This window comes from Acomys russatus, chromosome X (assembly GCF_903995435.1).
Source record: "Acomys russatus chromosome X, mAcoRus1.1, whole genome shotgun sequence".
NCBI lineage: Eukaryota > Metazoa > Chordata > Mammalia > Rodentia > Muridae > Acomys > Acomys russatus.
In genome coordinates this window covers 24,609,913-24,622,894 of record NC_067169.1, presented here as the reverse complement: position 1 = coordinate 24,622,894, position 12,982 = coordinate 24,609,913, and the positions used below count along the sequence as shown (strand labels likewise).

Sequence of the window (12,982 nt, the reverse complement as noted above, 5' to 3'; positions counted from 1 at the left end):
CTATGACTGTGACTGAGGGGGACTTCCTCTCCCTTTATATGCCCATAGGGTATCATGTCTCTTCTTTGTAGCCTTCTATCTTTCCTCTGAGTGCCACCAGGCCTTCTCATCCAGGGGAGATTTTTGTTAATAGCTACCAACTTCCAAGGTTGAATCAAGATCAGGTAAAAAAAATGGATAGTCCTATCACACCTAAGGAAATACAGGCAGTCATCAAAAGTCACCTGATAAAATAAAAGCCAGGACCACATGGATTTAGTGCAGAATTCTATCAGCTATTCAGAGAAGAGCTAATACCAATTTGTTTCAAAATTATTCTTCAAATTTAATCTGTAAAAAAATTTATTCTGTAAAATAGAAGCAGAAGGAACATTACCAAACTTATTCTATGAGGCCACTGTCACCTTGATCCCTAAACCACAGAAAGACTCAACAAAGAAAGAGAATTACAGACAAATTGATCTTATGAACACTAATGGAAAAACACACAATAAAATACTTGCAAAGTGAATTCAAGAACACATAAAAATTATTATCCACCATGACCAAGTAGGCTTCATCCCACGCATGCAGGAGTGGTTTAACATACAGAAATCCATCAATGTAATTAATCATATAAACAAACTGAAATAAAAATTTAATTATATATGTGTATAATATGAATATAAACTCTTCCTTTTTTGTGTTTGTTAAAAAATCTTGTATTTTGTTTCTTATTATACCCATATAGTGGCTGTATGAAGTATGACAATCACCATGAGTGATGTCATATTTGCCCCAATAGACATATGTTACATGTTTCATCTTATTTGTGTATGCTAAATTTTAAAGTGTTGTATGTATGCATCAATCCAAGGACCACAGAATTAAAGTAGCTAGTAAGAGAACAGAGGGAAAGATCACCCAAGGAAAAGCAAGTAGGACATAGGGTTGTAATAAGGTAAAGAGGAATCTAGAATAGGAATGGAAAGGGAGAAAAGGATAAAGGCAGGAATATGGTAAGATACAAAATACACTAAAGGCCTTTTGCAAAACTTTTTGAAGACAACTAAAGTAGAAATTTTAAAGAAGGTACATATACAAAAGGAATTTAACTGGAATCACAATATAGTAGTAGAAATGTGTCTTTAAGTAGACATCTTTTGTCACCAGTAAAACTTCAATTGACTAAAATGGGTTACATTATTTTGAGTTACTGGACAAAAGTGTTCCATATACTGCCCCACAACACACGCAAAACGATATGTCACAGGTTAATTCAATGCTATTGGTGACTCTCCACAATATAAGGTTATGGCCAGAGACACTATTACTTATGTAATTGAATATAGAGAAATTGATTGACGACCAAATACAAAGTTCACACCTACTGAGTAGTATTCTTGACACTGGAAGTTACCCTACATGTTACCTGAAGATGACCATAACCATCAATATAAAAATGTTGTAAGTCCTGAGAACTACAACAGTGACCTTCTTGGAGATGTATTGGTATAAAAGTGTCACAATGATTATGTGAGTAACCAGCATATTTTTATTGGATTCAAAGCCCATTCCATCTAACAGAAACCATATAAGACACTGTTCAAATAGAAAAGACACTGATGAAGTGGAAAGGAGCCTGAAGTTGTGGAAAACTTTCTACTTATATTCTGCTAAAGAACCACTGAAATAAAAAAGTGACTCCAAAGAAATACTGATACACACATAGATTAATATCTCACTCAACACATATCATAGATGTGTACTTAACACATAGATGGAAATAACAAAACTAGACAACTTGTAGAGTATAAGAGACCTTGAAGTACTAAGTCTTAAATGAGATACCTTTATCAAATCACTCATCACACAGCTTGGTGATCTATATAGAAGAGGAAAAGGAAGATTGTAGGAAACATGAGAGGTGGATGAATGTTAGGAATCACTGTCCTGCAGACACAGTAGAAGTGATACCACATAAGAGCTCAGAGAGTCTTTGCAACACACACACACACACACACACACACACAGAGAGAGAGAGAGAGAGAGAGAGAGAGAGAGAGAGAGAGAGAAGGGAGAGAGAGAGAGAGAGAGAGAGAGAGAGAGAGAGAGAGAGAGAGAGAGGAGTACATGGACACATCAAGTTGAATGGTCAGAGATATGGGAAGCAGTGAGAATTGAAAAAGTTGTTTAAAAAAGTTGTTGAAGGGGAAATATTCATCAAAGTACATTTCATGAAGAAGCATTTTAAATTATTAAGTGGAATAGAAATGGGTTAATTACACCATGAACAGTCTCACATATGAAAGGGATATTAAACCATGCTGGTCCTTTAAAACTATTTGTATTGATTCCAGTTCATTGCTCACAATCTGCCATTCATCTCTGGCTCTGGTAGTCATGGAAACAAAAGAATTTCTAGAGTCACTGTTGGAAGTGACTAACATTTGGTCTTCATACATACAAGACACAAAGACAGGTATTTCACATTTCCATGTAGTTTTTATAAATTGTTTTCAATTTCAAGGTCAAAAGAGGGCCACTCATATATGATTTGGGTGCTTCTTGTAATCTCATTTTCATGTAAGTCCAACTTAACAACATAATGCTGGGAAGCCCTGTGTGAGTATTTGAGGTCTCTGGAACCTGCACTTCCCATTACACTTGTGTAGTTTCCTGAACTTGAGTATGTTAATTATACTTTCTGTGTTCATTCATTTATAAACTGGGCATAATGATTTCATGAATTTCATTGGAGAGATGGGAATTTGAGGCTCCAGTAAGGAAAGGACAGGAAAGGTTTGTGTGAGTTTGAGTTTGGTTGGTGAGACACTGTTCTGAGCTAAAATATCTTTCTAACAGAACTTCCTTTACTGAAGGTGATTCACCTGTTGCGTGACCCTCTCTCTCTGTTCAACATTTCCTGTTACTTGGAAGATATTTATGATCTTGGCGTCTTTCAAATGGATCACCTCACCATTGATAAGCGAAGGTAACAACTTTTAACTTAACTTGGGGCTTTCTATCTGTCTTTCTGAAATACATGTATCTAATCCAAAGAATTTAGACATGGGCAGAACTAGATCTTTCCAGGATATACCTTATTTGTTTGGGACAATAGCGTTCTCCACCATGATTCTAGTTGTGCTTCAAAACTCAGTGTTCTAGCCATCAACAAGCTCAGTCCTGCCTTGCCAAGAAAGTGAGTATGGGTTGGGTGTTATACAGGCCACCATCAGTTCCAAACACAATATGAGCATTTCAGCACTTGACAAATGGAGCAAAATTGCTATCCAAACCTCTGGCAGTGCTTTTACTTCCACTGTAATTTATTTTTGTGCTTTGTATTCTCTTGCCTGGAGTGTGCTAAACCATAATCCATAGATAGACTACTTAAATGTGGCAGCAGGGACAAGTTATGAGAGCTTAGTGCTCTGTAGAACATAGGTTATTTTGTTTTATTACCTTTCCTTATATTCTTGGATTGACTTATACTTGTTCAATTTTTTCTTCAGGTTTGACAATTTTAAGCAGAGCGTCTTCAAGCTTAGTGGCCTCTTCAGCAGCATATCAGCTTTGGTTTTTGAAATAGCCATTGCCAGCAACCAATACTGGCGCCTATGGAAATTTGATGACAAAGTTGTGCAGTTTGTGTCCTTTGGCCTCTGGGAAGCTTATTACCCACAAGAGTTTAATGTCTCAGGGACCCTAATCAAGACGCTGGTGCACACCCCTATCGATTCAACTTGGAAACTTTCACCTGAATTTCAGTATGCACGGATCCTGTTAATTTGGGCAATTTTGATGAAGCCTGTGGTTCTGATTTTTAGTGCAATGGCCTTTAAGATCAGCTGTATGAAGAACCCATTTGTTGAGATGCAGATATATTGTTATAAGGTCTCTGCCTTGTTTTTATGTGTTAGCAGCCTCTTTTCATTTGTTTCTGTGAGCTGGAACCACGCAGTTGATTTTTATGGCCAAACCACTATTGATTTTCCACCCGATTTTCCTGTTAAGAAAGAAGCCTTAAGAAGCAAACACTTTACTGCTGTGTTTCCAGCAGGAGTCCTGACAGCCACCATGTCACTCTTTGGTGTGATCATGTTTCTTTCTGAGATAAGATCTTTGAATCTTCAGAGACAGTTGAAGGCCAAGTGTGCTTACAAAGTGGCCCTTTAAGAGGCCTGGAATGAGGGCTCCTGCATTAGTAACATCTCTCACAGGCTCCAGGAAGAAAGTTCCAATTCATAAACAAAATCCATGTATTAATCAACTCATTCTTAATAAAAAATTAGCTTGCATTCATGTTTTGTTCATTTATTTAATATTTGTATATTATCCTACCTGGTAAATGAATTCCTTTCTTTCAATGTTTCTCGTCTGAAACACTTAAGGTTATGATGATCTTTTTCAGCTTTTGCCAACAATCAGAAGCTGGCAAATATACTGGTGAAATGCAGTTTGTAATAATAAAACAAACTAATACCATATAAAAAAATTAAATCAAGCATGATACTGATACATAAAAAACGAGAACATTTCTCTTTGTAGACCCTGAGGTACTTAGGTGTATTGAGAGCAAAGCTGGACTTCCTAGTAATGTCTCCGCAGATGCTGTGTGCTGATATCATTGAGTAGTGATGCTGTGATGATCTCCAGAATGTTTTCTTTTCCTCTCTTTCTGTTTGTGAGCATTACATACATCCAGGTATTTCCAGGGTACTTTGATGGAACGAATGATATGGAGATCAGAGGATGTCTAGTCTGATTGCATTTCTTGTATTAGCTTCAGAATCACTGCTTCCAAACTCATGTTAGTTGGCTGGCAAACATAATTACCTACAGACCAATGCCATTCACACCAAAAATACAAACTTTCTTCCCAAGTCCCTACAGAATCAACTTCACTGAAAAAATAAATTAATGTCATCTAAAAATTATCCATATTCTTTAATAGTCCCAAGTTTGTTCAGTAGTGCAAAACGTCTTTAGAGACTCATGGCAGTTTTCATCTGTGAGGCCTTGGGCAATCGCAAATCAATTCAAATACTTCTAACAGGACAGGATGTGAGCACACGTATGTGTATATATGCATATATTCATATAAGTATATACATATGGATATATGTATATTTATACATATATGTGTGTATGCATGTATGTATTTCCAATATAAAAGGAGAAAAGGGACACAGCAAGGGAAGTGGTGACAGAAAATGACATAACCTAATAAGGATAAATTAATAATCCAGGCTCTCTATATCTGTCATCTAGGGAAATGACACAGGACTATTTTGGATGGAAAGATAGTAAAGAACCCTTACTTTCCAGCTTGGCTGAGTGTTTCATACATCCTGCATCTTGAGATGTCTGTACTACCTTCATGCAGCATTTCATGACAGGTATCTCATGTTTCTGGTAGCACCATAGTCCTGACGTCCCTACCTCAACATTCTCCACCTCTACATTTCAAGCAGATGGCTCTTTGGAACATCTTACAAAATCTTGAGCTCTGACACACATTAACTCTAATTGTCATTCAAATTTCTATTGATCTGCAATATTGAACCTTCCCTTTTTTCCAATCCAGTATCATATGGATCATGCTGCCAAAATTTCTCTATGTTTTCCCCTTGATACTTAGATGAAGAACGTGCTATAAATGTTTTGGTCTGTTTTCTCTACTGAGCAAGCTTTCTCCTCAGAGTTAAGTATTGTGGTATCTCCACTTTAAATAAAGTAGCATTAGATGTATAGTTCACCCATGACCTTTGTAGGGTGAACTCCCCCTAATCCATTTTATGAAAGGCACACCCTTGTGCTTGCTGAGATCTGATCACACAGATGCTACACTGGCTACCTATTGGGAATTCTACCTGAACTTTAACTACCTGTGTCATCCCTGCCCACCAAACCTAAATCTGTATTCAAGCTTCATATCAGTTTCTCCAGGAGATCTGCCCCTGAATCACTCCATCTCATACCATGCACAGAATCCTAGCATTAATCATTGAGATTCCTGCATATTCTTTCACAGTTTTATTTCTCCAAACCACAGTTTGTCTTTTCCATCTTCATACTTCCAGGCCCTTCTCTAATGGAGATGTCATCTATGGACTTTTAATTTGTAATCCACAGATTTTTTCTGCTACTGTAATGCTCACCCTTCCATACCTGACTCCAGGCACAGAACTCCTTTACCAGATTCCTTATGTGTACCTTAATTTGTAACCTGAAAATTTCAGTTTCCATGCAAAGAGGAAAAGCTAAGAGTGTAAAGATTAAAAAAAGTATTTATATTTTGACAAACCTAGAACCTTGCCCTCTAGGACCACATCCTACCCATGGGCCCTCTCCAGATCATAAACTTTATCTGCTCAAATTCCCATTTGGAAATCTCTATTTAAAGCTGACTTGAGCAGACTTTCACACTCAGCCTTAGCACTGAGTGTCAGGAATGTGAACATTCTATTATTTTTCATATCTCTATAAACTTTGCATAGGCCTGTTCAATCACACACATATGGACCCTGATTCTCCTACTATGACCAAGCATGTCTTTGCTACCTTCATACTTCTTGGTCTTGCTCTAGACTTATGAGTCATGTCCTGGCCTTGCCCATTGAGTTTCCCTGAACCTCTACTGACAGGGACTACACCACACTTCCATTTCTTCACCAACTTCTAGTGAATTTCCCACAAAGAAAGAGCACCATTTGCTATGTCCATTCTCCCATGCGAATAACTGTATGTATCATTCTTTGCTTATTAAATACAAGCACTCATATATAATCTCTGCAGTCTAATGCCTACATGTTGATGCAAAGATTGAAGATTGGCCTTGACGTGAAGCACTACCATGAAACTTACCAGGTTCTTCACCCACACCCATCCATAGCTCAGGTCATGAGTCTTCTGCAACAGATTTCCCAAGAGATATATCCTAGAACCAAGCATACCTGTGCCACCTATGTACTCCAAGATCTATTTTTGTGTGAACATATCACACATCAGTCTTGCCTAATGATGCTTCCCTGAACTGTCTCTTCCTCTCCAAGTTCTTGGATCACAGGTGTGTGACACTACACTGGGCTCTGAAAACAACATTGTCAAGAAGGTAGGCATTTTTTAGCTTATACTTATGGACTCCAGGAAAGAATCTAGAGACAGGAAGTGACATAGATGGCAGTAAGGAAACTTGCTCTCTAACTGTATACACATGGTCTACTATGCTTCAATTTTTGTATAAATCGCTATACACTGACATAGTCTGATACCACCTGTACTTGGATGGGCTTGCCCAGACCAAAATTTAATTGAGAAAATCCTTTATAATAACCTATAGGCCCAATAGATAGAAATATTTTCTCAATTATTGTTCCCTCTCTTCAGATGACCCTAGCTTTTGTCCAGTTGAAGAACTACTAATTAACATAATTGACAACTTGCCAACTTGACACACGTTTATCGGTGTTACACTATAAGTTTTCCTTTCTTGTTTATCCCACAGCTCTCCTGTTAATATCATATGAATAGAATGTAAATTGAAAAGCACCCCAGTCTTAAAATATTCAAACCCCCAAACATTTCATTCTCTTTAAAATAGTCAAATCTTTTCAAATTACAAAGTTTCTCATCAGTGGGCTCCCATAAAATAAATTAAAATACTGTATTTGACTAAGAGGAAAGAATGAAGGCACAGTTATGGTCAAACCAAAGCACTACAACCTATAGCTTTGTAAACAACTTTGTGTTGAATTTTTGGGATTCATGTACAATCTTTTGGGTTTCCAAGGGCAATGTTAGCTCTAGATCTATTGTCAGCAAGTTGAAATGCTTGGTTTATTGCTCTGTGTGGGCTCACGATATATAGACTTATTGCTGACTGTGGTGTTTATAAGCTGTGCTGGGATCTCTGCTATACTGGCATCAGGTTAGTAAGTGAGACTGTACCTTTTCCAATAGCCTCTCCTCAGATTTCTTCAAGGATTTTTAACCCACTTCATGAGGCCCAACCTCAGTTTTTTCCATGATATCTTTAGTCAATTCTCTTCCACAGCATGTTAGGTTGCACCTTCAAAAATGACCTCTCACAGAGCATGCCTCAGGTTCTCTGTACAGTGAGATCTAAAGAATCACATAGAGAATCAGAATCAGTCCTTCTGAAACTCCCAAATTTGGAAATGTCCACTCAGTTACTGGACTATCTTTGCCTCACCAATATTCTTTAATTCATGAAGGGATCTTTGGAATATGTGTGTGTGTGTGTGTGTATGTGTGTGTGTGTGAACACACACATACACACATAAGCACACACACTGCAAAAGTGATGAACTTCTCATAAAAGGTATATCTTCCACAACAATTACACTACCTTGGGACAAAGCATTCAAAGTTAAGAAACTATGGGGCCGTACTTTTTTTTTTATTAATTATTCTTGTTACATCTCAATGTTTATCACATCCCTTGTATCCTCCCATTCCTCCCACCCCCATTTTCCCATTATTCCCCTCCCCTATGACTGTGCCTGTGGGGGATTACCTCCCCCTATATATTCTCATAGGGTATCAAGTCTCTTCTTGGCTACCTGCTGTCCTTCCTCTGAGTGCCACCGGGTCTCCCTCTCCAGGGGACATGGTCAAATGTGAGGCACCAGAGTACGTGAGAAAGTCATATCACACTCTCCACTCAACTGTGGAGAACATTCTGACCATTGGCTAGATCTGGGAAGGGGTTTAAAGTTTACCTCCTATATTGTCCTTGGCTGGTGCCTTAGTTTGAGTGGGACCCCTGGGCCCAAATCTGCCTATCATATTGTTCTACTTGTAGGTTTCTAGAACCCTCTGGATCATTCTACTTTGCTATTCTCCCATGCGTCTCTCATTTAGAGTCCCAATAGGATGCCTTCCCCTCTGTCCCAGTTTCCTGGTAAGTGAAGGCTTTCGTGGGACATGCCCCTTGGGCTAGTATGCAGATATAAGTGAGTATATACCATTTGATTCTTTCTGCTTCTGGGTTAACTCACTCATTATGATCATTTCTAGCTCAATCCATTTATCCACAAATTCCAGGAATTCCTTGTTTTTAATAGCTGAGTGGTATTCCATAGTGTATATGTACCACAGTTTCTTTATCCACTCTTCTACTGAGGGACACTTAGGCTGTTTCCATGTTCTGGCTATTATGAATAAGGCTGCTATGAACATGGTTAAGCAAAGTTTCTTGTTGTGTGCTGCAGCATCTTCTGGGTATATTCCAAGGAGTGGAATAGCTGGGTCTTGAGGAAGCCCTATTCCCATTTTTCTGAGATAGCACCAGATAGATTTCCAAAGTGGCTGTACTAGTTTGCATTCCCACCAGCAATGAAGGAGTGTTCCTCTCTCCCCACACCCTCGCCAGCATGTGGTGTCGCTTGAGTTTTTGATCTTAGTCATTCTGATAGGTATAAGATGGAATCTCAGAGTTGTTTTGATTTGCATTTCCCTGATGACTAAGGAGGTTGAGCATTTCTTTAAGTGTTTCTCAGCCATTTGATACTCCTCTGTTGAGAATTCTCTGTTTAGTTCCAAGCCCCATTTCTCAATTGGGTTATTCGGTTTGGTGGTGTTTAATTTCTTGAGTTCTTTATATATTTTGGATATTAGACCTTTGTCAGATGTAGGGTTGGTGAAGATTTTTTCCCAGTCTGTAGGCTGTCGCTTTCTTCTCTTGACAGTGTCTCCTGCCTTACAGAAGCTTCTCAGCCTCATGAGGTCCCATTTATTAATGGTTGACATTAAGGCCTGGGCCGTTGGTGTTCTGTTCAGGAAGTTGTCTCCTGTGCCAATATGTTCTAGGCTCTTTCCCACTTTTTCTTCTAAGTGGCTTAGTGTCTCTGGTTTGATGTTGAGGTCTTTAATCCACTTGGATTTGAGTTTTGTGCAAGGTGACAAATATGGGTCCAGTTTCATTTTTTTACACATAGACCTCCAGTTAGACCAGCACCATTTGTTGAAGATGCTATCCTTTTTCCATTGAATGGATTTGGCTTCTTTGTCAAAAATCAAGTGACCATATGTGTGTGGATTCATATCTGGGTCTTCGATTTGATTCCACTGATCAACCAGCCTGTTGCTGTGCCAGTACCATGCTGTTTTAATTACTATTGCTTTATAGTACATTTTGAAATCAGGTATGGAGATTCCTCCGGAGCACCTTTTATTATACAAGATTGTTTCAGCTATTCTGGGTTTTTTGTTTTTCCATATGAAGTTCAGAATTGAACTTTCAATGTCTTTAAAAAATTGTGTAGTTATTTTGATAGGGATTGCATTGAATCTGTAGATTGCTTTTGGTAGGATGGCCATTTTTACTATGTTAATTCTCCCAATCCATGAGCAAGGAAGATCATGCCATCTTCTCAGGTCATCTTCAATCTCTTTCTTCAGAGTTTTGAAATTTTTTTCATACAAGTCCTTCACTTGCTTAGTTAGAACTCAAGAAATTAAACACCACCAAACCGAATAACCCAATTGAGAAATGGGGCTTGGAACTTAAACAGAGAATTCCCAACAGAGGAGTATCAAATGGCTGAGAAACACTTAAAGAAATGCTCAACCTCCTTACACTTGACTTCTAAACAGAGATTTGAAATGTGATAATGTCCAGGGCAGATATCTTACAGGCACTAAGAGTCCACAGTTGTTAGCCTCTATGACGATACCCAGCACAAAATGTAATCACCATAGATTATGAAAAAACGATATTCTATGACAAAAGCAAATTAACAAAATATCTACCCCCAAACCCATCCCTACGGAAGATACTTTCGAGGAAAACTCCAACACAAGGAGGCAAAGTGCACTCAGAAAAACACAGGAAATAGAAAAAAACCCACATCAGCAAAGCCAAAATAAGGGAAGCACACACTCCTCCACACATACACTCTTAACACCATCAACATCAAAACAATAGAAATTAACAGTCATTGGTAGTTAATATCTCTCAACCTCAATGGACTCAGTTCCTCAATAAAAAATCAAAGACTGACATAGTGTATACAGAAAATAGATCCTGATTTAGGCAGCATAGAAGAAAGAGTTGTAAGCAATAAGGTAGACATTATCTTAGAGTAAATGTTGGAGAAAGGTTTTCTAAGCAAACAGACCCAGAGGCAAGGCATATTTGGTCTCTATATTAGATTCTACCCACTGAAAGAGGAGGCTTCTCTGATGATGTGAGACACAAACCTATGTGTATAACAGAATGTCATTTGGAGTACTGGTATAGCTATATATTTTAAGCAGAACAGCAGTATTTAATTTTTCCCTAGTACATATGTATATATACTCTACAAGCCTCATTCTGTGTTCAGTGATCATACTGTGCTTGTCCTGATGATACTCAGAGAACTTTGGCTACCATGCCCATTTACATATTCTTTGGCCTACCTCCTCTCACACAATGTCTACAACCTCTCCAGATGTGTACAATGAAGCAATATTGCACTTGGTGTCTCCAAAGTTCCAGAGCTAGCATTTTATTTGCAAACCTTGAAAATGCTCTTCTTGCATAGTCCTCAGAACATCACTAATGCCATCTTCACACTCCTAGGTCCAGCTCTGGTCACAGGGCACCTGCATAGGCTTTTGATGTTACCCTAGAATGAGTCTGTGCCTGCTACACTCATAGTCTGAGTCCATAACACACAGATAATGAAAGAATTTACAGCAAGAACTCTCAGAACTTTTTCCAACATGTAATCTCCAATCCTGTAGGTCTTCCTCCTGAACAGCAACTCTTGCACCAATGTTGACTTCATCATTCACAAAGAATATCAAACAGGGGTAGAAAGGAAAATGCAATAAACAATAACATAGATACTGAAAATATAGAACTATGATAGAGAATGAATGATTGAGGGAAAAATCCATGAGTTGCATATGTATAAAACTCAAGTTAACATAAGCTGGCATTTCTCAGTAAACTCAGTATAATTAAGAAGAACATGGAACAATTTACTTCAAGTTTTAAAATATTATGAATGCTAACATAAAGTACTATATACAACAAAATTATGTGCTGTATTTTAAGAAAATCAACAATTTTACATATATAAACATGCTAATACACTTCATGTCCTTCAATCCAGTGCGATGTGCAATACTGGAGTAAATACTTCAGACTGAGGACTGGAATAAATATAGGCAAGTGATTAATGGAAGAAGACAAATGACAATATTTAACTACAGAAATACAAAATTAGATTAAGAGGCAATTAGCAAGGAAAACAAATAACAAAATTACAGCAATCACCAAAGAACTTTCTTTCTTTTTTCTTTGGAGATATAGTTTCTTTGTCTCAGAAAGCTCTGAAAGACCAGAAAAACTTTATTCCACTCCTTTAGGTCTGTGATAGAATGTGACTTCCACCTCCACCATATGATCACAGTGGATCATCCTGATAGCCTGCTTACTCTTCCTCTGTGTGACACCAGGCCTCCACACCAAGGGGAATTAGTCAAATACAGGCCACCATAGTTCATGTCAGAGTCAGTACCTGCTTCCCAGATGACTGTGGAGAATGTGTTGTCCATTGGCACAATCTGAATTGGGGTTCTAAGTTTACTGCATGTATTGTCCTTGGTTGGTACAGTAGTTAGAGTGGACTGCCCCCTGGATCCAGATAGCCTTGATGGAATTCTTGTAGGTTTCTAGGACCCTCTGGATCCTTCTATTTCCCCATTCTCCCATACTTCTCTCACCAGAAGTCCCAATAGGAAGTCCCAGAATCTAACCCAATCTCCTGCTAAGTAAAGACTTTCAGGTGACATCTCTATGGGGCTATCATCCAGTTATAAGTCAGTATATAGTATGTGTATCATTCTGTGTCTGGGTTAACTCATGCAAGATGATCATTTGTAGTTCCATCCATTTGCCTGCACATTTCAGGTTTCTTTTGTTTTAATAGGTGAATAGTATACAATAGGGTAAATATACCACAGTTTCTTTATCCATTCT

The 12,982-nt window shown here is 38.1% G+C and overlaps 1 protein-coding gene across 1 annotated transcript; it reads left to right on the top strand.

The window, feature by feature from the left end:
* Window positions 1–1,404: 1,404 nt before the first annotated feature.
* LOC127185189 (uncharacterized) lies at window positions 1,405–10,847 on the top strand. Its single transcript, XM_051141757.1, has 4 exons — window positions 1,405–1,491; window positions 2,862–2,974; window positions 3,498–4,149; window positions 10,785–10,847. Exons 1-4 carry the CDS (start codon window positions 1,405–1,407, stop codon window positions 10,845–10,847), a joined length of 915 nt encoding a protein of 304 aa, XP_050997714.1.
* The last annotated feature ends 2,135 nt before the right edge of the window (window positions 10,848–12,982 follow it).